The sequence below is a fragment of the Apiospora kogelbergensis genome (assembly GCF_038363985.1).
Source record: "Apiospora kogelbergensis strain CBS 113332 chromosome Unknown utg000003l_segment0_segment0, whole genome shotgun sequence".
NCBI lineage: Eukaryota > Fungi > Ascomycota > Sordariomycetes > Amphisphaeriales > Apiosporaceae > Apiospora > Apiospora kogelbergensis.
Genome location: NW_027117420.1, coordinates 1,484,152 through 1,510,762, shown reverse-complemented (window position 1 = coordinate 1,510,762; position 26,611 = coordinate 1,484,152). Strand labels below are relative to the sequence as shown.

Here is a 26,611-nt window from a genome sequence, read left to right as displayed (position 1 = left end):
ATGGGCGATATGACTTAGCAGCATCAGCTGCTCACAGCACTGATTAGCAGTGAATGGCACTTCGTAGTTTACTCAGTCGAGCTGTTGCAATACCGAGAGCCGCCTTTGTTTTGTAAATAGTTGACCATCCGCACAGTCCTGACTTCACTATTTGATATCTTGATATTGGCAATCACACAGTCTCACGCGCGTGTCTCCCGCTGCACCATTGATCGATTTCCAACCTTTTCAAACCATCGCGACTCTTCCGTAAGTTTGTTCAAGGCCGTTTGATAATAGTCTTCCACGGCTCTCTGACCACTGTGAACATGTAGAACAGCCAAGATGAACAAGATCTCGGCGCTGCTCCTTTTCTTCGCCCTGGCCATGGCCACGGCCGAGCGCGGCCCCCGGGTGCCCCGCGAAACCGGGTCTGCTGCCGCCCCTGCTCGCGCTCCCGGCCCCGTCTCGGTTCTCGTCCCCACCACCACTGCCGCCAACACCTGGGTGAACGCCCATACCTGTGGTTGGGTCGCCGGTGTGTCTTGTAAGTTTCTCGTCCAAACGAATCGCGTTCGCCGTTTCTTCTACTATAGTTTCGCTCCTTGCGCTCAGCAAACAATGACATGAGGTATCATACTGGGGAGAGCAGATCAGAACTGAACTGAACGATGAGAGAGAGGGCTAACACCGAATCGTTTTTATGTAGCGTATCCATGGACATGCGACGAGGGGTACGAGTGTGCCACCAATACGGCGCATATCGTTGGCTGTGCCTCGGGCACATACTCGCCGCTGTTCTCGGCTTGCGTTGATTACAGCGCGGCTGTGGCCGAGTCTTGCGAAGTGGCCAACACCAACTCCGGCTGCTGGTGAGTTGCATTTTCTTATTTTGCAGGCTTCCCTTTCCAGTTCATTTCTTCCATTTTCTTGCTCCCAGCGCGATTCAGATTTTCTCGTTCACCCGACGATGAAGGTTAAGCAGGCATGGAGACTCCTGGCGTGGACAAGTCATGAAGATGGTTCTTCATATTCTTTTGGCGGTGCTTGTTTCAGAACTCAGACTTCCCCTTCTCAGGAACAAACTGGCTGACTTTGGCAATGCATGTAGCACCTACACCAACTTCCCCGCCTGCGGCAAGTACCTCTGGACCGGGGTGCCGGCCCGGTCCATGTACCGCTGTTTCCCAGCCCATACCGTGATTACGATGATTGATGAACCACAATTCGTCGTAGATTCCAAGACTAGAATCAGCAGTGGTGGGGTTGTCGTCTCGCCAACGGCAACCCCAAGCAGTACAAGTTCCGGTTCTGGCGGACCCGGCGGGCAGTTGGACATGGGCTCCATTGTGGGCATCGCCATCGGCGCCGTCCTGGGCTTCTTCTTCTTGCTGGCGGCCTTGCGTTTCGCCTGGTCGTTTCGCGGCGATAGCCGCAGCGGCAGCGGCAACCGCAACGACAGCACAATTGAGCTTGTGAACCTGCCACAGCCCCGGCGGCAGCAGCAGCAACAGCAGCAGCATGGATGTTGAAACTCTCGGAGAAAAGAGAAGGGGGGCAACTCGATGGTGGATCATTGTCTTTTGTTATTTCCTATTCCGTTTCTCTATGTTTTTTGAAGTTTTTAATGCTGTTGGCCGTAATCGGAGGCAGCGATGCCATGAAGAAGGATATACCCGAACAACCAAAGGAATGGACGCTCAACGTCCTACCAGAAAGAAGCTTTTGGGGGCCGTCCTATGCATCGGATGAGACGTCGAGCCGCAACGTTTGCGCCGATGAGATGATGAATTCAATTTTCAATTTTTGAAAGGGCTCGATTATTCACCCTGACTGACACATCCTTGTCATATGTCTTTCCATGGCTGAATGTGTGCTTCTCGGGCGCCTGCAAGATCCGATCCGATCGACTGCTGCATCTCCGTCTGCCAACCCCCACCCCAAGCTCCCGTTGCGGAATATGCTTCTCGGCGATCATCGGAATAGCCTGAGGGAGGTCCAGAAGTCCATGTTATCCGTCCGAAAAGGGTATGCCGGGGGCCATTGGGCTGACATGGGACGGGACAGAAGGCGCTTTTCTTCTTTTTGTTCACCGTGCCGCCAACCGCCCAGCCAAGCTCAAACGCACACTCCATCCGTTTGCGTTTGGTACGACTTACTTCCTGTCCACTGCCAGCTGTGTCCTTCTTAACTGCCTTTGTCGCTGCTCCCTCTCTCGTGTGAAGGGATTATTTCTTTGCAGAACCACCCAGTTCAAGTTCTCGAATGCGCACGGCTCTCTTACACGCCTTTTACCCCAACTGACAACTCCAAAGGATCGACATTACACTAGCGGTGTGAAGATCACATCTGAAGATCTTCAAGTGGGGAGAGCGATCAGGTCAGGCTGATCCCCCGGATTCTTAATACCCTGGTTTCTTCCCCAGAGACGGAGTTGACCCAGACCGCAAGGATCTCAACCAAGGCAGCCATCATATCATACCCGTCCTTGTGTAAAGAGTAGGCAGCACAGCAGCAAGCAAGCACCACCACCACCACCACCACCACCATCATGGCGGAACCAGCAAACACGCCCATGCCCCCCTCGACGCCGATCTCAGCGACGCCACGCTCCGCATCCCCCGCACAGTCCGCACCACCGCTGCCGCCGGGCCCGCTGCCTCCGCTCCCCGCATTTCCCGTATCTTCCTTCCATTCCGCGGTGCCTACCATAAAACGCCATTCTGCGTCTTCTTCAACGTCGTCGTCCCACGCCGACGGCGCCGGCGGCAGCAGCAACACGAAAAACCTAGTGGTCCTGCACATCGGCGACCCCATCCAGTACAACCCCCAGACCTACGCGGCCCTCGCCGCCTCCTTCTCTGTGGTCCGGCCTACCGCCGCGGAGCGCGCGCGGCCGCAGTTCTTGCAGGCGCTGCGGGAGCGGCGCTGGGGCGACTTTGACGCCGTGCTGCGGCCCTTCTGGGGCACGGGCGGCGAGATGGGCCGCTGGGACCGCGAGCTCGTCTCGCTCCTGCCGCCCAGCGTGCGCGTCTTCGCGAGCGCGGGCGCCGGCTTCGACTGGGCCGACGTCGAGCTCCTCGGGGAGCGGGGGATCGTGTACTGCAACGGCGGGCTCGCCGCGGCCGAAGCCGTCGCCGACTTCGCCGTCGCGTTGGTGATCGGCACCTTCCGCTCGCTGCCGTATTGCCTCTCCTCCTCCGCAAGCAGCAGAGCCTTCGAGAAGTGCCACGACGACGCCACGCCCCGCAGCCGGAACCTGCGCAGCCAGACGCTGGGGCTGGTGGGCCTGGGCAACATCGGCCAGCAGCTGGCCCTGAAGTTCACGCTGGCGTTCGGCATGACGGTGCTGTACTACGACATCGAGCGGAAGCCGGCCGCGCTCGAGGCCAAGCTCGGGGTGCGGTTCTGCGCCTCGCTCGAGGCGCTGGTGCGGTCCAGCGACTGCGTGGTCCTGTGCACGCCCTCGGGCGCGGGCCGGCTCATCAACGCCCAGAGCCTCGAATGGTTCCGTCCGGGCGGGCGGCTGGTCAACGTGGCGCGGGGCTCGCTCGTGGACGAGGAGGCGCTGGCCGACGCGCTCGAGGCGGGCAGATTGGGCGCCGCGGCGCTGGATGTGCATGCGAACGAGCCCGCGGTGCACCCGCGCCTCGCCGCCCTGGCAGGCGACCGCGTCATGTTGACTTGCCACAACGCGGGCGGCACCGTCGAGACTCACGTTGGCTTCGAGGAGCTTGCCATGCGCAACGTCATGGCTGTCTTAGGGGGCGGCGCGCCCATCACTCCAGTCAACTTGCAATACCTCAAGGTAAAGGGAGGTGGCTGATTGCTTCGATTTGGCAGGGATGTAAGAGTGGGAAATGGCGCGAGCTACGTTTTCTCTTGCGTTTTCGTCCGATACCATGGAGAATGCATGCACAGGCAGTCATTGTAGAATGTGGAAGAAGCATTTACGAGACATTTTTGCGAGACACATTCTTCATGGTGATTCGTAGCAAAATAATGATATAGTGCATAATTCATACCAGTCATCAAATCAAAGCAGCAGTGCTGAAAGAAATGAGTAACAGAACGCTTCGCCTTACGGAAAGAAGGGAGGATGGGAAAGTACACCGCCTTAGCAACGCCACGTCGTCACCATCTAGCCTATCAAGTCTCATGCGTATTTGACGTCTCCTACCCCCGCGCCACCTTGTTGGGGGTAGCCCTCAGGATGTACGCCTTCCGCGGTCGCCAGGTCACCAGGGGTCGGCACGGAACCGAGGTCGTTCACTAGTTTCTCGTCCGCCTTCTTGCCCTCGGCGCTCTTGAGGACCTCCATCAGCTGCCTCGCGCCCGCTGGCCACATGACGATATCGCCCTCCTTCGGCGATGCAGAAGCGGTGGCCGTTGTGGGGTTGATGTCGCCTTTGAGGATGCGCTCTGGGGTGATCTTCTTCTCGCCGTAGAAGGCGGCGTTGGCGTCGGGCCGCTGGATGATGACGGTGCCGTCGGCCTGGACGCCCGCGTAGAAGCCGCGGGATTTCATATACGACCAGACGGGCTTGAGAGCCCCGAGGGCGCCCTCTCTAGCGACTTGCCGGCGCCCACTGGCCCCGCGACGACGGCGATCTCGGCGCCGAGGCTCAGGCGCGGCTTTGTGAAGGCGCGCACGGCGTCATCCGTGTTGAGCACGCAGACGCTGTCGTAGATGTCCAGGCCGATCATGAAGCCCGCGCCCAGCGTGTGCACCAGGAAGCCCGAGGGCGGCGACCACGAGCCGTCGGGCAACCGCGACACGATGATGCCAGAGCCGCTAGCGCCGCTAAAGTGCAGGCCTGTGCGGAACGTGGTGAAGATGGCGAGGCCCTTGGCGCGCTTGATGACCTCGGTGGGGATCTTGACGAGCGTCTTGCCGTCCGACTTGGGACCCGGCATCGTGGGGTGGCCCGGCGAAGGCGCGCGCTGGCCCTCGGGCGCCGTGTAGAAGCCGTCCTTGCAGAAGGACTTGAGGATGCGCGCGGCCTTGTCGCACTCCTTGTCCATGGTCGTCGGCCAGAAAGCCTCGGACCCCAAGCTGTTCGTTATCTTGTTGACGGGTGCGCCCGCTGCAACACCCCACTGGTACAGGCGCTCGCCGAACGTCTTCTTTTTGGATGCCTGTTGTTGATCTGGCTTGGCGCCACTGCTGGATGCGACACCGCTTGCTGTAGCGCTCGATGCAGCGGTGGTGGCGGCGCTCGGTATGTAGGGCTCATGCTGGGCTGCTGCGGGCGCGTCGCCTTTTGCCTCCTGGCCTGGGGGAGGTGCAAAGTACGGCGCTTGCGCTTGGCCCTGCTCAGCGTTACTAGCTTGAGTGGGAGGAGGTGCGAAGTATGGGACTTGTCCCTGCCCCGGCTGTCCTTGTTGCGACGAAGGTCGCGGCGGTAGGATCGGTCGCTTCTCGTCGTCGAAAGTCACGGATGAGCCGGGCGGGGCGGTCTCCTCGTAACTGGGAGGAGGCGCCGATGAGTAGGGGTGAGACTGCAAAGGGTGCGGGTGGGCGCCACTCTGGTTTGGCGGTGGCCCTGGTGGCGGGGAGGGTAGTATTGCTGTTGCGCGTTGGCAGGCGGCGGGCCCGGCGGCGGCGGCGGATAGTAGGGCTGCCCGTTGAGGTGTATCTGATGATTCGGAGGGGCAGCATGTGATGAGGACGTGTTGTCGGCGAGCTCTGCGGGAGGGGCACCAGCGGTATTGGCGGTCTCGGCGTAGTAGTTCGGGTTGCCTCCCGCATGCGGGGGTTTGCTGTCTTGGGCACTCATAGCTGAACTGATGAGACGTGTGAACAGTCGGTCGTTGTAGACGGAGGTCAGGCAGGTTCTTTTAACGGGAAACACAGAGAAAGCAGGTGAGAGGTGTCGATGGAGACGGCTGTTGCTGCGCTGGAGCTGACGATATTTAGTGAATCAATGGTGGGGGTGCAGGACATGTTTCAACACAACACGAAGACAGCCCAACACGACTCGATGCCGACACGACACGACACGACACATCACTTCGCCTCTCTCGCCCCATTGACCTTACGTAGCATGGTGGCTTATCTGCCCGCACCTTGTCGTTTCTTTCTTTTCTGGTTTGGTTTGGCACAAGGACCGGTCGGGATTCCGGCAAAGACGGGATCCGTCTGTCGCCAAATCGGTGGATCTGCGCCAACACCAACAGCCACCATGTGCACCCACCCGCCGCCCAGTCCTGAGGTCACTGGGCTGCGGCTTCGGGGCTTCGAGGTCTGGGCATGTCTCTCCTCTGGGCCTGGTCAAGACTACAGCTGAGAACACCGAAGCTGAGATGTTTCAACTCCCGGGCTGGGCAAAACTCCGTGTCCTCCTCATTCGCCCCTCGTAGTGTATAGTATTATAGCATTATAGCTCAACATCGGTGACTGCATGGGCTCGGTGACGGTCACCAGGGTCATCGCGTCGTGGCTTGCACCATCTGCTGGTTTACTGTCTCATAAGTGGAGTGAAGACACTGGGAGGAAACTTGAATTTAGCTTCATGCATCGCATCGACTTGTAGAGACATTGGGCTATTTAAGCACCGAGTTCAATTCCCTGGAGATGGCCGATCTCCCTTTCGACAGCTCAATCCATATTGACATCAGCCTGCCGTACAGTCCGGCAGCCAAACCAAACAGCACCAAGATGGCGTCCGCAAACAACACCCTGTTGGGTCCCAACGTCTATGTCTTCGACCCCAGCATGCCCGCCGGCGAGGTGCAGGAGCAGGCCACCAAGATCTTCCAGCAGATGGAGGCCAACCAGTTCGGCCCGGAGCGCTACGCCCTGCTGTTCAAGCCCGGCACCTACCCGGTCCTCTTCGACGTCGGCTTCTACACCTCCGTGGCGGGGCTCGGCCAGAACCCGGATCAGGTCCGCATCGAGGGCGGCGCCAACGTGCCGGCCTACTGGATGCCCAACAGGAACGCGACCTGCAACTTCTGGCGCTCCTATGAGAATCTGGCCATCGAGGCTTCCGACGCCACCAACAAGACCACCACCATCGCCGTTTCCCAGGTCAGTAAACCACGTCTTTAACCTCACAAAGTAGCTCCAATGCAATGACGTCAGTCATTTTGCTTGCTGGCCTCCTTTCTCGCCCACTCCTTACCTCCCAAAACAAAACCACAGGACGCTGACGGCAGATTCGCTAGGCCGCGCCTCTGCGACGTCTGCATATCACCAGCGCCAACGGTCTGTGGCTGTTCCAAGTCGACCCGTCGACACACGCCGGCGGCTGGGCCAGCGGCGGCTTCATGGCCGACTCGGTCGTCGATGGCCAGGTTCTGCCGGGGTCGCAGCAGCAGTGGCTGTCGCGCAACTGCGGCTGGGGCAGCTGGGCCAACGGCGTCTGGAACATGGTCTTCGTCGGCTGCGACAACGCGCCGAGCGGCGACAACTTCCCGACGGACCCCTACACCACCATCGACCGGACCCCCATCCTGCGCGAGAAGCCCTACCTCTACCACGACGGCGGCAGGTTTGCCGTCTTCGTCCCGTCCCTGCAGCGCGACACGCAGGGCCCCTCTTGGAAGAACCAGCCCACCCCCGGTCGCTCCGTGTCCGTCGAGGACGAGTTCCACGTGGCCCAGTCGGCATCGTCAACTTCGGCGTCGCTCAACGAGGCGCTGCGGGCCGGCAAGCACATCCTCTTCACCCCGGGCGTGTACCAGCTGGACGAGCCCCTGCAAGTCACCAAGGCGGGGACCATCGTCCTCGGCCTGGGCTTCGCCACTCTCATCCCCAAGCAGGGCGGCGCGGCCCTCACCATCGCCGACGTCGACGGCGTCACCATTGCCGGCTTCATCGTCGACGCGGGCCCCGTCAACTCCCCCTGCCTTGTGGAAGTCGGCACCCCGGGAAGCTCGGCCCGCCACAGCGAGGACCCGACCTTCTTGTACGACATCACGGTGCGCACGGGCGGCGCCCAGGCGGGCAAGAACGACGTGGGCATCAACGTGCACAGCCACGACGTCGTCTGCGACCAGCTCTGGCTCTGGCGGGCCGACCACGGCCCGGGGTCCGGCTGGGACAGCAACCCGACCAAGTCGGGGATCGTGGTGAACGGGGACAACGTGACCATCTATGGCCTGTTCAACGAACACCACGAGGAGTACCAGACGGTCTGGAACGGGCAGAACGGGCGCGTCTACTTCTACCAGTCCGAGATCCCCTACGACCCGCCCAGCCAGGAGCGCTACATGTCGGGCGGGCAGAACGGCGCCGCCAAGGTCAACGGCTATGCCTCGTACAAGGTGGCCGACCACGTCGACACGCATGAGGCCTGGGGCCTAGGCGTCTACTCGTACTACCGCGACTTCCCCGCCAAGACCGAGAACGCCATCGAAGTGCCCGGTGACGGCCGGCCGGGCGTCAAGCTCCACCGCATGACCACCATCTGGCTCAACGGCCTGGCCGGCAGCGAGATCACGCACATCGTCAACGGCAAGGGCGACCGGGTCTACGGTAACCCCGAGGGGATGCGGGCGACGATGAACGAGTTCCCTTAGTCGTGGGCTTTTGTACTTTGTAACTTGGCTTACTTTACTTATCGCCATGTAATCAGATCAATGATTAACTTGTTTGAGTTATGGACCGTTGATTATCCATGTGCATGCTTACTTTAGGTTCCTGTCTGTGCATCCATGCCTCCGATACAGGAACGCTCGCTACTACTGTCATAAAATAACTGGGCAGTGTTCTGGAGTTATCTCCTGGAAACAAATCCATCAGAGATACTCTTCCAAATGCTGACGAGGCTTAAATCCCACCTCCCCCCCATAGCTGTGTGGCTGAAATCTCCTACGTGGCATCGTAGCTATTACCAATTGCTACACGTGACCAACTAAACCTATGTACACGGATCCTACGCGTTGGCGCCGACTTGATGGATGATGATGTTCCGTATGAGCCAACTCGCAACAGGGGGCTGATATGGAGGCGCGGCGCGGCGCGGCGTAAGCACCCGTCAGCCCAGTTTCTCCGAGAATGGCAGCCCGAACGACCGAACATCTTGGCTCGGCTTCGCCCCCTAGATAGCACAGTCACCACCACTGCTGACGCTTCGCGTGCCGAAACAGTCGCGTCAAGGGTGAGGGAAACCCTTTGTGGCTTTCGCTCTTCCGCAGTGCCGACATGCCGACCGGCAACTACGGCTAGGGCGAGGATGATACTGCAAAGTGAAAAAGCCGACTTTCCGCTGAGGGAGAAAGCTGTGTTCAGGCTCGATTTCAATTTACCAAAGACGCGTCGTGCCGACCGGGATTCGCGGCAAAGAGGCAAGGCACCCTGCACGATGCACAGTCACCGCCATCACTAACCCGCATAAGTCGGGGATGGCTTTTCTTGAAGCTAGCATCGTTGACAGTTCGCCGTGTTCTGATCCTGGCTGTGTTATATGTGTGTATGCCTATTTGCTTGGCGGTCAGATCTCAAAAACCATGGCTGGGTGGCTGATGGCTTACGCAGCTGCTTCGTCGTTCGTCGTCGTCGTATTCGCCATGGAAGGAAACAACCCGTAGACAATCGAAAGGCGTCACACGCTTTGTGAGCTATGCTGCATGTCACGTATCACTCATTATAGCTGTGAGATGGATTTTACTCTGCCTCCGTTTCAGGTCATCTCCGACTTGTGTCCGAAAGGGGCGTTGAGCAACACACGCGTGTATGGCATCGCGTCGCACAGCCAGCCTATTTTGGCGTGCATGCAGAAGGAATGCAGATTTCAGTAATATTCTTATAGTCAGATAGCCAGGCAATAGCCAGCAAAGCTGTAGGCAGTAGGCAGCCGCCATGGCTCGTAAGGATGGAATAGTTGAAACAACCAGCCACCCCGAGGAAGGACGCGGCGTTGCATAGCGAGGGTATCATCTGCGGCACGACGAGGCATGAGGCTCGCCGTCGTCGCGCATGCCGCCGTCTTCGGCGAAATCCTAGTAGAATTGCCGTGTGGCTTGCGCCACGGGGACTTTACTTGTGAGCTGTCACCAATAAGAAGAAGAAAGTAAAAAGAAGTTGCGGCATTGCGGCAGATAGAGTGCCAGCGCGCATCTCATGCAGAGACAAATAACGCCCTGGGTCTAGACCGCATGCACTCACGATAGTTTGCTCATGCCATTGAACACCAGGCATTCACGTGCGGAGAGGGCCCAATCCGAACCAAATCATCGTGGCTTTCTCCCTTCCATCTTTAAGGTTGCATAGCCCAATCCCGACAGGGGACCCTCCCGGCAAACGTCTAAATATAGCGCCCGTACGGATTGTTTCAAAAACAACCTTACGGTATTCTAAAATAACTGTGTCTTCTCTGGCAAACTTCGATAATGCGGGATTTCTATGAGCTGGCCGCTTCGAGTCCCGGGGGCTTTCGTAAGTTCTTCCCATGCTTTGAGGTGGACGAGTGGGCTTTTGCATTGCCACGACAACGGGCTCTCCCTTTTCTCTCCCTTCTCTCCTGACAAGGAAGCAACACGTACGTACCCTGAACGCACACAGCTCGCCCCCGGGCCAGCCGTTAGTAAGGAACATTGAGGGAAGTTCGATCTTGTAGTAAAACACCGAGGCGCGGTTTCGGGGCTACGCTACCTCTTGCCCCGGCCGCCCTATTGCGCCCTATTGCGCTGTCCTCTCGGGGAGCTAGGCTTCAGCCCGCTCACGACGCTTCGGCTCAGTAGACTACAGAAGCTTTGGCCAAAAGTTTGGACCCTTATTTCACCCTTTTTCTTGCTAATCAATATTCTTATCAATAAGTCCAAATTCGGCGAAACTCGCTGTCTCGGGCAAATAGTAATGGCAGAATCACGGCATTCCGCGATGGCTGGCCGTTCGGGTTGCTTGAACCTAACCCAGGGGACCACTTCTCCTCAGAAACGGAACAGCGTCAATTAGAGTTGAAAGGGCGAGGCAATAGTACGATATTCGTACCAGTAAACAGCAAAGCCCTGTGGTCGGCAGGGACCAGGGTCATAATAAGCTCTCTGGCAACCTAGCGGATTGAGCGGGGGAAAGAGAGGAGGAGGCCGGCTGAGGAGGTTAGCAGCAGGTCAGGTGCTGTCAGGCACAAAAGGAGGCTTCAATAGGAACAAAAACCCTTGCTTGGGCTCGTAACGGAATAATTACCATCCAGACCGATAGATGACGGTCGACTATATTCCGTTATGGGCCCACAAGAATACGTACGCTGATGGTGCTGATTATGCTGGTTTCACCGTACAACTGAAGTGACAAACGTCGGATGGCAGGCAGGAATGCCGTCCGTCGTGGCTTCTTCCTCATTGATTGGTGACGATGTCAACAGACCTAGTGCCTGGTAACACTCCAAGACAAGGCAGCTGGTGTGCGTGAGTGCTGCGGTGCCTAGTGCGTCTGCGTCACCAGCAATTGCTTCGAACTAGGAGCACGTGAACCAAGAGGCAACCCCCAAAAGCCCAACCCACTCACCTATGCCACAGTTTCCATGGAATGAGAGGAAACGAGGGTCTAGACTCTTCCATTGGGAACCCTTGTACGCGTACAAGCCAGAAAGGGCACAAGGCCCGGAGAATGCTTCGAGAAAGAACAAAAAAGAGGAAGACAGGTGATCATGGAATCCGGAAAGCAGGGAGTGCGAGAAGGAAACTTGTGGTCCTGAGGTTGTGCAAACGCAAGCAGGCAAACCGGGAACGCATCACTCCACACCCAAGCCAAGCTACTGTACCTGATCGTTGGGTCTGCGAGGTTCTAGTCTTTGGCCGATCCCTTGATGGCCGTCAAGCCGAAGATCAAACTCCTGCACGGGTGAAGTCATATCAACCCATAAACATGCCCGGCGGCGTGATAATGCCATGCCTGCCCGGGGAAACAAGAAACAAGTTAATCGTTGCTCCCTGTCCTCGTGCTTCGGTCGAAGACGGAACGGCAGACAAGACGCTGCTGCGATGTAACGGCCATCAATCATGATAAAACGCTATGCTCACTGTGTGCAGGCTGGGCGCGGAAATGAAATGGTCGCCATTGACAACGGCTCACTCAATCACTTACAGGCAGCCATCAAACATCAAACGGACAACCAACCCCGGACTCGCATTTGCATGCTGCATGTACATACAGCAAGCATGCCGTGGCACTAGGATGAAGCAACTCGACTACAGGATCATTCGGAGTGACTCACGATACATTCGCTTGCGGTTCGTTCGGCTCCGCATGGCACCTTGTGACTTTAGAAGTCGCAACTATGATACAGATTCTAGAAAACAACAGAATGGAAAGCAGTAGGTGGTGCTATGCGCTATTGACCGCGCCATTCGATTGCCTCGTGCTTCCGCGTTGCCATCTCGCCCGTTGGAGAAGAAGATAGTCGCAAGAGAATGATTCCATCAACTGCGGTTTCTTTCCATGTATGTGGTATTCACACGTCCGGCGGTGATTGTTTCAACACGGGTGGGTTGTCGTGCCAAATAGATCTTTGATGACAGTACGGATCGAGGCTTGCAGTAGCACCGTGTCCCCAGACAGGCCCCCATGGTTGTGCAGCTGCCGCATCTTTTAATGTATTTGATGCAGTTGCATCGATTTCCGCATCCAGCCAGCAGCAGGATGAGGAGATACTCTAATACAGTACCAGAAGGCCATTGATGGCTCGATGTGAGATGAGCGGGTTTGGAAGGAGCCCGCAGCAGTCGGGGGTTGGACGGAGAGAGCGACAGGGCTTGGCGGCGTCTTGGAGACGACAGAGCTTAGATAGAGCAGGTGGCAGGGCAATTTTGAGTTTACGGAACGGCGATGCAATCAGCAGCTGCAGGTCTAGCTCTGGCTCTGCTGCAAGAAGTGTAGGCAGAATGTAGGTAGCCATGCGCAGTTCTCACGGGAAATCGTCAATTACGTCTGGCGCACCTGCCGAGCATGACCAACGTGCAAGCACCAAAACCAATTTTTTGCAGGTTTCGCGGCTTTGCAGGCTTTGCAGGTTTCGGCCGCGTCAGGCTGTTCGGGCAAGAGATTCATTCATAGGTGCGAAACGGAGCCCACGTTTGTCGCAAATTGCGTGGATATTACTGGACATTGAGTGGTGACTGAGAGGGTTTTCTCTGATCGCCAGCGATTGTCCAGATTCTAAGAGACCCTCAAGAGACCCCTGGTTGATCATGCTGCAGAATAGACGGAACGGTCTGGATCGAAGGTTTGGTGAGGCGATCGGCAGTGTCACTGAGGGCTAGACTGCAAATGGACTGATCAGCCCCGTCCTTTTTTTCCTTTTTTCCCTTTTTTCCCTTTTTCCCTCCCTTATTCCGTCCCCCGTTTTTGCGGGTTGGAGCCAAGCAGCAGAAACGTTACTTGGCTAGGCTCTCCGTCCGACTGGGAACGGTCCCTGGCCAGAAGCCAGTACTGGCCCCTTCGGTTAGAGACCGTCGGAACAAGCGAAATTGAGCCTCCCACCTCCGTTATCGATCATCTCGATGAAGCCCCAAAACGCAGCCCCGTACGGAACCCTGTAGCAGTACCCGTAGGCACCAGGGAAAGGGGAAAAGGGAAGGAAAAGTCACCTCCTCGCCCAGAACTCGCCCACCACAACCGTTGCCTAGTGGCTGCGCCTGTCGCACCAGATGCCCAGCTACCAGTACTCCCAAGGGTCGAAGGTGCTTGGTGATGGCGTGGCCATCGAACACGGAGGGGCTGATCGCCCTTTAGATACGGGGGATTCGACGCCAGCAGCCCGCACATACATAAGCAGTCCGATATCCTCCCTTCCCCGGACACCAAGTTCGCTCGATCTCTGAGCAGCAGGTAAGCAGTATGCATGTCTTTTTCGTAGAAGCCGCCGAGCAGAGCAGATTTGGCATGGATTTTCATGCGCACATGTCAATACCATACGTGCCGCATGCAAGAAGACTCTTATGAACGTGCCGTATGTACGTGTTATCAGCCCGCATCGTATGTGCCGTAGCGAGTCTAGTCACAGTCCCTCGTTTACATACGCGTTCTTCGCCCCTTTGCCTGGGCTGGCTGGGCGGGCGGACTTTGGACTGGATATCAGATGGCAGCGGGGGGATCTCAGATCTGTTGGACGAAGTCTCCAACTTTCTTCCTTTCCCGCCAGGCCACACTCAGTCGACTACCACCAACTAGTAGCTGCTCTGAAACTCAACTTCGATCCTCGATCACGATTTCCCTCTGCCCAGCGCAAACGGCCGGGTGACCATGGGAATCGAATCGATGCAGATCTTGGTTTCCCATGATTTGTTGTCTTTCTGTTCTCGATGAACCGATTGACCTAACAGGACTATTGATCAGAGGTGTGTTACTCGTAGATTACTGGACTCGTGAGAATGGATACACATATGCATAATCAATCGAGCATCGGGCGTGACAACCCCATAAAGAGCCTGTACCCCCCAGGTTCACATCCGAGGTTTGGTGTTTCTTCTCTTCCACCGACAGTACACTTCTCCCGCAAATTCCCTCTTATTCGATTCCGTACTGGATAACGGAACTGACAACCAAGCCGACACAGCAAAACTATACCGTTTTGTACCAGATTTATTAACACGCACAGATCCACGTGTCGCTGTTTGAAACGAGCACAAATCACTGTAATCATCTGGTGATTTGCATTACCACAACCGACCTCGGACGGAAAACGGAGTATATTTCTGGCCCGTTGTCGTTATCATCTCGACCGACCAACATAGCATTTCCGGGACCACAGTACATTCCATTCCGTTACGTCTCTTCCTGTCGCTGTGTGCTCCGCTGTGCTCGTTGTCAAGCTACTGCCTGCTGCTGCATCTCCACGACCCAGGTCCCTGTCCGAGCGTGCAAACGTGTGCCCCGAAGTGTACCCAGGATACGGTACCTCGCTCCGTCTTTGAGTGTCTCGGCTGTGAGCTGTCGCCATAAGCCACGCCATCCACCGTCAAATTAATGCAGAGTCACCATCGACCAGCCCGACCGTCCCGTAAAAGCTGTACGTACAAGCAGTACCGTCTGTGAAGTACCTACAGGACGGACGACTCCTCTGCCCCAGCCCAGCTGCTACCTACTACTATTACTACCCGACTGCTACTGGCCCGTTCTATTCTGCACGAACTCTTCCTCCATCGCCCTTTGCCCCCTTCCAAGGCCAACACGGGCACAGCAGAATTCAGAAGCCAAGACAGCACTACCGCTCTCCTCGCAGCGCCCAGCGTCTCCAGTCGCTCTCCAGTCGCTCTCCAGTCTCTCTAGCACGCTCTCCAGTACTCTCCCCCCATCGACCAGGCCAAACCAAACCAAACTGGGTCCCAGCGCGCTTGTCTTGTTTCGCAGGCCTTCTCCACTTCTTACATGACATAGCTTCTCTTGCCCGAGTCTGATGTTATATTACTTACTACTTCACTTATAACTCGGGCTTGTCCAATATCTCCATCCAGACTCCAGTCTTTGTTGGCATCTCGACTCAGCCCTTTTTCTCCCCTACTATTATTACCCGACCAGGACCAGCAACCTTTCACCATAGACCCTTCCGGAACGAATCCATCTACCCAACACTAGGCCAACCCTGCAATCAGTCGAGTTCGCATCTAGCCAAAACCTTTTCAAACCAGAGCTCCATTCTGGGTCTACCTATTTCTAACGGCCACCCCCGTCACAACCTGCCGCCGACATCTACATATAGCAAACCACCAGCCACCTCAACACCACACCACACCCGTCCAACTATTTCTAGAGTATCATCGTCGTCCACCACTCACACCACCTAATAAATACACTCTTGGACATTCACTATCAAGTGACTCAATCAATCTCAAACCAACGAAATGGCGACCAGACCACCCAAGGCTCAATACTCCAGCTCCTCCTCCACCTCCTCTGCGTCTTCATACTCTTCCTCCGAATCCGATCTCACATCACCCTCGCCTTTCCGGGCAAGTATGGACCCCATCTCCCGGCCTATCGCCTCTGTCGAGGTGCTGCGCTGCATGCGCTGCGCCAGGTCCGTCGAGGCCACCAGCACCGACGACCCTGCCTCTACCGGAATGGTCCGAGTCGGGCACAACATCTACTACTGCTCTCGGTGTGCCAAGATGGTTGGCTACAAATGAAGGGCGTCTTATAAGCGCTTCTTAGCGACTTGAAGCAAACCAGAGAGCCATCATGCATCTCACCTCCAACGTGACAGTTGTCACATTATCACTTCAGCACGCATCGACTTATTCGACACTCCGAAGGTGACGCTCCGTGCACAGCAACTCGTTGTGCGGGGCAACCTCGAGAGAAAGAGTCGCGCAACCGGCAATCCGGCGACGCCACGATTCTTGAATATGCATCGCATCCTGCTGCAAAGTCCAAACGACGTGCCGATGCGCCGCCAAATTGGTCTTTCTGTTTCACCGGAAGCACGATCATCCTTGAGCCAAGACCATGGCCATCCGTGAGTCTAGACCGCGGTGCTCGACTATTAGGCCGAGTGACCGGTTTCGTGAGAAACGAACATCCAGCAACCGGTGTGCCGACGTCCGCTTGCATGCATGCATGCAGACATGACACGAGCATTACTAAGATTTCGGCGATACAAGTCGAGAATTATGGTTATGGATATATCGGCACTCGATTGACCCCATTGTCGCGCGACAATTTTCCAAAACGGGGCCCCAGCTGGGATGGAACGCCAGATCGCGGTGGACTTCGCACAAATGCCAATGCATTTGCAATTCTCGTCATCTCTCCAACATGGGCGCCAGACGAGGATTGCCGTGTCGGCCATTCATCCTCGTTGACCTTTTGCATTGGGCATTGGGTTCGGGGATTGGATGTGCAACAGTGCGTCCGTCCAGGGATCGCAATTGGGAGGAGCCATCATCACATGAATCCGCCGTGCTGGAGAGTTTTTGGGCCACGATTCGCCAATGAGGGTGCTGCAGTGCCATGGATACGCCCACGGTCGAACTCGAGGGATACCCACGTCACGCTAGTCTCAGTCGCCGAGGCCAATCAGGGCGCCGACGGTGCCTTCGAGTGGTGCAACGAAAAGCCTCACAGCCCCTCCACGGCTTGGCCCTGCTATTTTAGGGCCGGCATTCCCCTGCCAGAAATTTGCGCCTCTGACGTCGAGCTGCTTTTCTCTGGCCAGTCCGACATCCACCGCTGTTGGCACCCAAAAACACTAGTTCTGCTGCAGACTACAGAGTGGGCTTTGGGGCCTGATCTGGCATCGCGTTGAGGCCTCTTGGACCAGAATGGTCTATTATCTATGTTTTTATTTTATTGTCCCTAACCTTTTACTGGTGATTGGGCCTCGGACTTGGCAGGAAAATGGATAGGTTGGATACCCCCCACTGGTTGGCTACTGGGAGGCAGCATTTTACAGGGGCGTTTAGATGAATTGGGTGTTTTTTTTTTCTCCCTTTCATCAGGTTGAGCAGTGCTCATCTCACAAGAATGGGTACAGGGATAACGGCAGGCGAATGACTAGCGAAACGATTCTTTTTTATCTTGTTTTATTATTATTGTACTCTTTTTTTATTTATTCTTACGATGGATACCCAATTGGCCTGTACGAGAGAAAACACACAGTTGAATTATTTTGCTATATAGCCCAATATCACGATTATCATATCAAAACACTTCGCATTGTCCCTTGCCTAGTGCTGGCTATATTATCGCATCGCGAAGATTGTTTGAACAATGTGCTGTGCGTGGTAACATGGGCCATGCGCATGCACGTACCCTACCGGGCTTGGACTTGGGACTTGACCAAAGACTGGCGCCGCCAGCGCCAGCGAGCAAGAAAATGGGTCCTGGCCTTCTTTTAGTGAAGCCGAGCTTGCCAAGTCCTGTCTGACCTGCAGCTCTTCCACCATCGCGTACTTCGTATTCAGCGAGGAAGAAGGGGGAAAACCTTGTCATCCTCGGCCTGCCTGTTGCATATCATTCCTTTACTGTAAATGGCGTGTGGGAGGTATCCTCCTCGGCCGTAGGTATAGCCGGTAGGTATAGCAACGGGAAGCAGACTCCATCACCAATCAACTTCGATTCTTGCCTCTCCCCCCACCTGTCAAGAAAAGGAAGGTAGGCGTGAGGGGTGGGGTCTGGACTTGGCTGGACGGAATGCGCGAAAGCAGAGGGAAAATTAAAGATACTGGCTAGCTGGCTGGGATATTCAGGGTCGTTCTTCACTACGCTGATCTGCACGTCGATGTCATTATGCCGGCGGGAAATAATAACAATGCAATAATAAAATGACAGAGAGGAAGACCCTGGATCAGCGGGACGGCGAGGGGGAAAGCGCCAGCGCCAGCGCCAGCACCAGTTCCAGCACCATGCCAGCATTGCGAACAACTACGTGCATGGTTGGTTGGATTGAGCGACTAGCGGTCGGAGACTGGCTGGTCACTGGCTGGCCATTCGGCGGTGGATACTTGGGTTGCTTGGTTTGTTGCTGCTCACTAACAAGCGACCCAACCCAATCCAAAGCTACCACATACACGTACACACACACACCCCCAGACTCATTTCACTCTTCTTGGGATAGAGACAGGCGAGGTAGACTGACAGACAGAGGGACACGGATGATGGGTTATGCATGTCACTACGTGGGTAGTGTCTGTATCCGGTGTCGGGATCAAGATGGCGACGTTAGGGTGGTCGTGAATGTCGTGAATAGCGAGGCAAGGCTTCTGGTAATGTTGCTGCGAGCAGGCGTCATGCCATTCATTGCTAGAGGTGTGCTTGCCATGTGCGCCATGCTTATTATGCGCCATGTTGGGCGACTTGGGACGCCGGCCGGGCCGCATGATTCTTGGTGACGGTAAGCTCTGCCCCCCTCCCCACAGGGGTCCAAACCGGGCACAGCAGCTTGCGGTAGGTACATGTGTGTATGTAAGTATGACTTGAGACGGGCTCGGCGACGAAGACGAGGCACGAGGCCCGGAGACTGATTCCGTGGACTGTATTGGTCGGAAGATATGAAGACTTCAACACGCTACGTTGCAGTCGATGCGACGACTTGATGAAAGATCGGCGGGAGGGCTGCCCTTGGGCCCCGCGGCCCCGCAGAGGAAGTGCGCGTACAAGGGGGAAGCCGGGCTTGCGACAAGACCACCGTGCTCTCTGCGTAATGCTATTCAGATCGTTGGGCAGGATTTTTCTTCCAGGGGTGAGAGACCCTGAAGCGTGCATCCGTCAGGTACGAAAACATATCGGAAGTTTCTTCTTCTGCTGCTGCTGCTGCTGCCGCTGCTGCTTCTTTTACGGAGCGTCTACGCCTGGATGCATCTACACCGGACCCAACGGAGCGAGCGTGCGAGGTTGGGCCATAGAGCGCGGGGCTCTAGCTAAACAACGCGGGGAGGATGGCAGCAAGTAAGGGTGAGTTACCACCACAGTAGTTTAGCGACGTACATACATAGCTGGGCGGGCTATGACGGCGTTTGCATCCAGGCATGCCCTCCTACATACTTGATTTCCCCCCTTCGGCCTGCCCAATCCGGCGACCGCTTGGCACCAGGTTTTCAGCAAGCGCATGGCGCCGTTATGATTCGTTTCTGGTCACATATGGGACACGCAACAGGATGATGCATTCTGGATGCAGATGGGGTGAAAAGAAAAAGAAATGCGGGACACATATAGGGAAGGTGGGAAGCATACCACCATGTACACATGCACACACGCACACACTACGCATCCAAGGTGCTGACTGAACGGAGAGAAGAAATGGAGACAGACGGAGAGACGCTGAAAACAACGTCAGTCGTCAGTTCTCAGTCGTCATTCGACTTGGATGTCATAGATGGTCACATACACCGGGACCGACACCTAGCCGCGATCTCTACACACTACATTCCATCGAAGATCAGATCGACTGCCACAAAACTAGTCTTTGCATGCCCGTCCTTGCCGTATTGCATTCATCATCAGGCCTGTCTCTGCCACCATGATGTGCTTGTGACAACACCGACGCGCAACAAGTAGGCGCAGGTCTCATTCGGGGTCCTTCTTCCAGGGTTTCCAGGACCCTTCGAGCTGTCCGATCGCATGGCGATACGCGATCAATGCAACGTCTGCCCGCCCAGCCAGCGCATCTCCGAGACCATCGTGAACAGAAATAGGAACAGACACACACACCATGCCCACCACGCTAATACCGTAGGAGGTTTACTAACAGAGAGCGCCGACGACACACACGCACAGGCACGCGAGCTGAGCAAACAAAGGAGAAACCCCTACTAGCGCTTTTGCTGGATACGTCATGCCGCTTCAAGCTGTGTGAGTTCCCACTCCGATAACCCGCCAATCGGAGCCCCAAGCGATCAGCCAACGAGACAGCTGTAGCCGGCATCCCGCTGCCTGGCTCCCGACGCCGTTAGTGAACCATTGTGATGGGTGGTCGTCGTTGGCCATGGATGCGATGTCGAGCTTAGTTTCAGCTTTGCTGTACTAATTTCGAAACCGAACTGCACCGTTCCATCAGCGCATGGCTCCTCCTCCGTCGGCGTTAAGTCACGCTCTCCTGTGTGTCAGAAAACTCTGGTTTCTTGTTGTCGAGGCTTCACTCCAAGCGTGCGCGTGCTCCCGGGTTTCCTGGAAAGTCGCTTCGCGATGGGTCCTATGATTGCATCGGGACGCATCACTGACACCGACCGACTACTATTTGCGGCGACCACCAGCCACCACTGCCACTGCCGATCCCAAATTTACCCATTTTCCTTCCTTGGCATACCCTGCACTGGGAAGGGGATTGCGAATAGCCTCGTGTGCATGTTCCATCCGCTGGCGGGGCACCATGGTTTATTTACAGTTGTGATCCCGCCCCTAGTGCTGCAACAATACAGTCGGCACGATACAACGTCGTGTCTTCAGCCGCCGCAGCCCCCACCGTCCATTGTCAAGAGCAGCCAAGAACCGTAAGAACTTGTGAGAACAAGAACCCTCTAAGTGATCAATTGTTAGTCGGCAGATGGTGATTCTTGGGAGGCATCCCATCCCACCTGGAATGGAGAGATATCAATCTCTAAATGGAGAGCGACAATCCAGATTGCGAAGGGGTAGCCAGAGCTCCACGATCTTCAACATGTGGAGGCCGAATTACTTGCAAGTTCGAAACGGCCCCCGAGTCAGTTCTTGGGTCGTCCCACGGGAGGAAAAAAGAAAGAGAGAGAAAACGGTGATCTGGTTGCGTTTCCGTTCCTCGGCGCGGCTCCGTTTGGCTCCGGATTTGATTGACGGTCTACGGTCTTGGGCGTTTCTAGTCCACCTGCCAATCAGTGCCATCTCGTCCAATGACATTCAGTACCACCACCCTCATCTCTAGAATCTCAAACATCTGATCTTCACCAGACTCTCGTGGCCTAAAACTTTAAATTAACAGCAGGACCCCTCGAGGGGAAAGGAGTAGAATGCAGATCACTTAAAGCAGCACGCTCGCCCATACCGCATTTCCGCATCTCAGCGTCCAACGGTTCCCTCCTTCCTCCACATGCTATTTTGCATGCAGGGTCGTCCCCAGTCCAGAGCGACAAACTCTGCGTCTTGCCAAATCATCTCCAACCCCAGTGGGGTGAAGAGAGGTCTTTGTATCTCGGCAACCTTCTTTAAGATTGATCACTCTCCCTCAGGTGCATCGCCAGTCGGTGTGAGCAGGCATCTTGTGGGGGTGGCTTGGGGGGTTTCGCCAAGTGGGTGGGAGAGATTGATATCTCGTCTCTACCATGTCCCCGGTCGATGCTACTATAGCGGGGCTCGCGCGGCGACGTTATAGCCTTCGGGGATCAAGCATTTCGACATGGTAACTTTTCAGTGGTGGTACCGGTAGAGAGTGTCGTCCCTTAACCCTTGCCATCTAAGAGTGACATCGGAGCGTGCCAGGCAGTCGACCTTGGTTCTGAGACTGCCGATCTCAGCAGCAACCAGCGAGATATGTGCGGGGGCATCCGAGTTCTCGGGATCCCCCTTCACGGAACTGGCTGTTGCCGACTTCTCATTCCCATCTGCCGCCATTCTCCCATGCTAGCAGGCTAGTATTGCGTGCAAGGACTCGCTTCATGCATTCCTTCTACAGTGTAGATCTGTTGATACCGTGTGATTGGTATCGCCACTCCATCTAACCCCTTCCTCTATCGAAATCGTGATCGCCAGACCAAAACGGAAAAGAAAAAGATGTCAGTTGATACTGACTAATTATCGTAAGCTTATAGTTGCACATGTTAGTTCGTAGACGGAGACGTACTGGGCGGTCTTCACGTATCAAATGCTGCATGAGACTTATGCACTTCTTTCCGTTTCTATGGCCGGTCTGGGCTGTGCCCGAAAGTACTATAACCCCTGGATAGTATGTACTACGCCATATCGCGGCGTTTCCTTTATTCGCTCTCTTCTAGACCCGGTCACTGGTACTGGCTAACATTGATAAGGAATGACCTGTGCTTGGGTGATACCTTCTACCAGTACTTGTGCGCTTCTGCCACGTTGATCTGGTATTATACACGGAGGAGTAGACATAGCATGGTGTCAATGCCAGTCTTCGTCCAGCCTCTACTGGCATAGTTTTCATCAATTCCGCGAATTCCAAAGCCCTCACCCTTAATGAAATGAAAGCTGTCGGATTACGTTAGTGTCTGAGTTCCCGTTCCAGTAAATTCCTGCTGGCCCTTCGCCGGTTTTACCAGAGGAAGGGGGTAAGAGAAAGGGGCACGGGGTGCGTGGTGGTTTTTGTAGGGACTTCTTACCTGGATCAGCCTAGCTATAGCATGTATTGTATTTTCTGTTCTATTATTACCTTTATGCTTATATGCCGTTGCAGGAATCTCCGTACCATGCACCTTAGATAGGAAAGCGAGGTCCGTAGTCGGCCTGTTTGTGCGTGTGGAAAACCTCCACCAAGTAATACGTGTTGGATGCAGTGAGTCTGTTCTTAGGGGAAGTAGCAGCTTCCTAAGGGCTCCCAGCCGCGGATCCTTTAAGAAAATATATTATTAAAGCTGCTGCACTAGAATCTTAGTGGGAAGTCTTCGGTTGTAGACAGGACTCGACAGAGCCCTTTTATCTGATTGGTTAATGTATACGACCATGCACGATATAGATATTAGCTATAATACGGATGTTGCCGCTTGATAATGTCACCATACGCCTTATTAATTTAGACCCAATCAACCCCTTCTTTTGTGCTTCTTACTATAAGCAGTCAGCCGCGCGAGGTTCCACAACCTCCCCGAATATACCTTATAATAAGTCACTTTCGGTTATCTCATAAAGCATTAGGTGAGAAGCTTGGGGTAATGATAAGAAATTTAAGACAACGAAAACAAGGACAAGGGCACATAATTAATAATAATAATTTATAGTTATTACAACATAGGTTCTACCGACACATTCCAGCAGGCAGCTAAAACTCCGGTGGAAGCAAAAGAACGATTTTGAAACGGCCAGGCAATGATCCACTCCGCGTATACTCCATTGATGATTTCGGACAATAAGCACACCGGTGCCTTATACACTAATCTTTCTATCACCAAAGTCGGCATAAGACTCACCTCGGCATCATGGCGTATAGCAGAGTGAGGCTCACCCTGCCACCGCAAAGTCTCGTCTGACAAACATGACCGTAACGCAAATTAGCTTCAGGACCTCTGGTGAGGTTGAAAGTGGAAAAGGTGGCAATGCGTAGTTAGACTTCCCAGCGGCAGAGAGCCTTCTTGTATATGGGAGAGCGGACGCGCGGTGATGGTTACACAAAGTGCCTTAGTTGGGCGACTTAGAACGGGAGAAGATACGAAGTCGTTGCAAGGGGGGCTTAGCATAGGAGGGCGATGAGGCTCCGTCTGGACTATGCCATGTTTGTGACGAGCATTGCTCGCAGTAGATATGTGATTGATCAACAACATATTGAACCGAAGTTGGAACAGCAGCAGGGATACACTGGAGGTACCCCCTGACATAACTAACTATTGACACACTGAGTGCACCTTCACTTCGTAAGCCGTGCGTACCCGTGATGCAACCCAGCCCCAGTGCGGCGCAGTTGACCCTGAAAGCGTGGGTGCCATTCACCGGTGCGGCAAGTAAGGAGTTATGTTTCAAACCGGCAAGTAAGGAGTTATGTTTAGCACGACCCGGCTGACCAAACGCTCCCTCCTGGCCTCAGGTGTCAGTTTTTGGGCAGAAGCTTGTCCAATACCGACGACAGCCCACCCCCTCTGACGTTAAAGCTCTCGACCTGAAGCTTTGTTTCTACGCGGTCGTTGTTCACTTCCAAGAACTGCATTGCCTGCGCTCTCCGTTTCTCCACCACCCCTTAGACTTCAACATCATAGCCCTCAGCAATCATGGCGTCGTCCACCAACACTCCCAGAATCGTCGAGCTGGCTGCTCAGATCAGCGCTTCTGTCAACGAATTTCAGAAGCGTCTGTCGGACCAGGGATTGCCATCTCCAACCTTTGACGAGGACGGCCCCCAGACCTTCCCCGAGGACATGTTTAGTCTCCGCGCTCAGATCCTTGATGCGACTGCCGAGCTCAACGAAGTGCTCACAGAGCCTCTGATGCTGATTTTCAAGTTTGCTGCGGTAAGACCTCCTCCGGCTGAAGCCCAGGCGGTCGGTCCGTGAATCTATAATGAAACCTTTGTCAGATCTCCAACCTCATCAGTCTCGACACGGTCTGTCGGCTCGGCATCCTGGACATGGTGCCTGCCGGCGGCAAGGTCTCCTTCGCAGATGTTTCCAAGAAGACGGGCCTGCCCCACGCCGAGGCCAGGCGTTTGCTTAGGCACGCGATTGCCATGCGTGTCCTCCAGGAGCCGGAGCCCGAAATGGCGGCTCACACCAACGTCTCCAAGTTCATGAGCCTCCCGCACATCCAGGCATGGGCCAAGTTCGAAGGCAAAGATACATGGCCAGCCTGCGCCAGGGTGAGTGAATAGGCAGCACATGTGTTGACACGGCATGCTTATAATTATCACAGGTTGCGGACGCGATTGAGAAATGGCCAGCATCCGACGATATCACGGAAACTGTAAGTGCACAGAGGGTTTCTGCAGCCGGGCCATGGTCTAATCCTGCTATGTATAGGGCTTTGCTCTTGCCAACGGCGGAAAGTCGGTCTTTGAGGTCCTCCAAAGCGACCCTCAGCGCGCGATGCGCTTCGGAGCTGGCATGGGATCCATCGACCACGTTCCAGGCTGTGGCGACATGGTAGTGAAGAAGGCCTATGACTGGGCGTCCCTCGGAGACGTGTACATTGTGAACGTCGGCGGGTCTCGGGGTGCAGTCGCCATGGACCTCGCCAAGCACTTCGAGAAGACGAAGTTCCTGGTCCAAGGCGGGCCGATGATGATCAAGGGAGCAGAGGTCCCCGAAGAGCTCAAGGGGCGCGTCGACTTCATGGAACACGAGCTCTTCGCGCCACAGACAGTCCAGGCCAATGTTTACTTCTTCCGCATGACCTTGCGCAACTGGAACGACAAGAATGCCGTTAACCTATTGAAGGCGCAGGTTCCTGCTCTGCGAAGCGGGACAAAGCTCCTCATCCAGGACAAGTGCATGACTCCGCCAAACACTGTTCCGATCAGCGAAGAGCGGGTTCAGAGGTATGGCGCACCACTCTCTGAAGGCGTTGGCTTGACTATCGCTGTCCAAAGACCATAAATACTGACCCGACGGGACTGATGATAGGGCGATTGACATGAGTTTGAAGACCTTCTTCAACAGCCGTGATCGATATCTGGACGACTGGAAGGCTTTACTAGCAGCAGCCGATGAAAGATTCGTCCTTCACAAGGTGGTTCAGGTCGAGGGATCACATCTCTCGATGCTAGAGGTCCACTGGGACGTGCCTTCCGCCCAGGCCTAAAGGATTCGAGTCACTATATCGATGCTGTATTGCTTGCAATGCCCTTGACTTGTCGAGTGCTGTAAAGATCATGTATTTGGCTTACCAGTGTCAAATTTACGGTCATCATCACTCACCATGGCGTGGATCAGTAGAAACGCATTATGGGAACTTTCCCAATATTCGGTTTTCCTCTATGTAGCTATCTCCTGGAACCGTCGGAGAGGTTCCAGCGGCATGGTCTCCTTCGCCCGTTGCTCAGATGGCAATCATATCAACTTGGCATGATCGGGCGCTATGGCTTGTGACACATCCAATTGCACGCTCTAGTAGACTCTTTACGTTGAGGCAACATGGTGGAGCTAACGACCCTATACTCATTATGAGTTGAGCATGGCTTGCGCGAAGGATTGACTGACAACCTGACGAGAGGTACGATCGCAGCTAGACAATGCCTAGCAATTCTTGAAGCACGTCAACCGAAACAAGCACATGTATGACATCACCCGAGACGACATCACATGGTAGTGCAAGTAAAACGGAAGGGGTGTTGCTGCTGTTCTCTCTATTTTCGCCAAACCAAAGTACGCCGATACCGTCGTTACCATCACATGCATGGACCCAAGACACACAGAACCCCCGTGGCAGCTAGCCTTCGTTAAAGTTTTTTGGTTCATTTCACATTTCGGAATCCTAGACTTCCTAGACGACGAATCTGACAGTGAACACAGGTCACTTCTCCTGAAGCCGGTGAACCAAATCCCCAACCCTCTGTCGATGTGAACCAGGCTCTTTTGTCTGTTATCCACTCCCGGAACCCGTGGGTTCGTGGGCCGT

General features: G+C 55.2%; 7 protein-coding genes across 7 annotated transcripts; 5 read left to right on the top strand and 2 right to left on the bottom strand.

Moving 5' to 3' along the window:
• Positions 1–324: 324 nt before the first annotated feature.
• Positions 325–1,511, top strand: PG998_005224 (uncharacterized protein; the record flags this gene model as incomplete). Its single annotated transcript, XM_066872042.1, has 3 exons — positions 325–526; positions 689–851; positions 1,058–1,511. The coding sequence occupies 3 exons, from the start codon at positions 325–327 to the stop codon at positions 1,509–1,511; spliced, it is 819 nt and encodes a 272-aa protein (XP_066732139.1).
• A 1,019-nt stretch (positions 1,512–2,530) lies between these two features.
• PG998_005223 (2-ketogluconate reductase) lies at positions 2,531–3,805 on the top strand (the record flags this gene model as incomplete). The annotated part of the gene is made up of 1 exon (XM_066872041.1): positions 2,531–3,805. The coding sequence occupies one exon, from the start codon at positions 2,531–2,533 to the stop codon at positions 3,803–3,805; it is 1,275 nt and encodes a 424-aa protein (XP_066732138.1).
• A 330-nt stretch (positions 3,806–4,135) lies between these two features.
• PG998_005222 (uncharacterized protein) lies at positions 4,136–5,759 on the bottom strand (the record flags this gene model as incomplete). Its single annotated transcript, XM_066872040.1, has 3 exons — positions 4,136–4,543; positions 4,570–5,481; positions 5,508–5,759. 3 exons carry the CDS (start codon positions 5,757–5,759, stop codon positions 4,136–4,138), a joined length of 1,572 nt encoding a protein of 523 aa, XP_066732137.1.
• Positions 5,760–6,640: 881 nt separating this feature from the next.
• PG998_005221 (uncharacterized protein) lies at positions 6,641–8,505 on the top strand (the record flags this gene model as incomplete). The annotated part of the gene is made up of 2 exons (XM_066872039.1): positions 6,641–7,012; positions 7,150–8,505. The coding sequence occupies 2 exons, from the start codon at positions 6,641–6,643 to the stop codon at positions 8,503–8,505; spliced, it is 1,728 nt and encodes a 575-aa protein (XP_066732136.1).
• A 7,263-nt stretch (positions 8,506–15,768) lies between these two features.
• PG998_005220 (uncharacterized protein) lies at positions 15,769–16,053 on the top strand (the record flags this gene model as incomplete). Its single annotated transcript, XM_066872038.1, has 1 exon — positions 15,769–16,053. One exon carries the CDS (start codon positions 15,769–15,771, stop codon positions 16,051–16,053), a length of 285 nt encoding a protein of 94 aa, XP_066732135.1.
• A 5,689-nt stretch (positions 16,054–21,742) lies between these two features.
• PG998_005219 (uncharacterized protein) lies at positions 21,743–21,946 on the bottom strand (the record flags this gene model as incomplete). Its single annotated transcript, XM_066872037.1, has 1 exon — positions 21,743–21,946. One exon carries the CDS (start codon positions 21,944–21,946, stop codon positions 21,743–21,745), a length of 204 nt encoding a protein of 67 aa, XP_066732134.1.
• Positions 21,947–24,270: 2,324 nt separating this feature from the next.
• On the top strand, positions 24,271–25,795 carry PG998_005218 (uncharacterized protein; the record flags this gene model as incomplete). Its single annotated transcript, XM_066872036.1, has 5 exons — positions 24,271–24,510; positions 24,576–24,854; positions 24,908–24,958; positions 25,015–25,532; positions 25,618–25,795. The coding sequence occupies 5 exons, from the start codon at positions 24,271–24,273 to the stop codon at positions 25,793–25,795; spliced, it is 1,266 nt and encodes a 421-aa protein (XP_066732133.1).
• Positions 25,796–26,611: the final 816 nt, after the last annotated feature.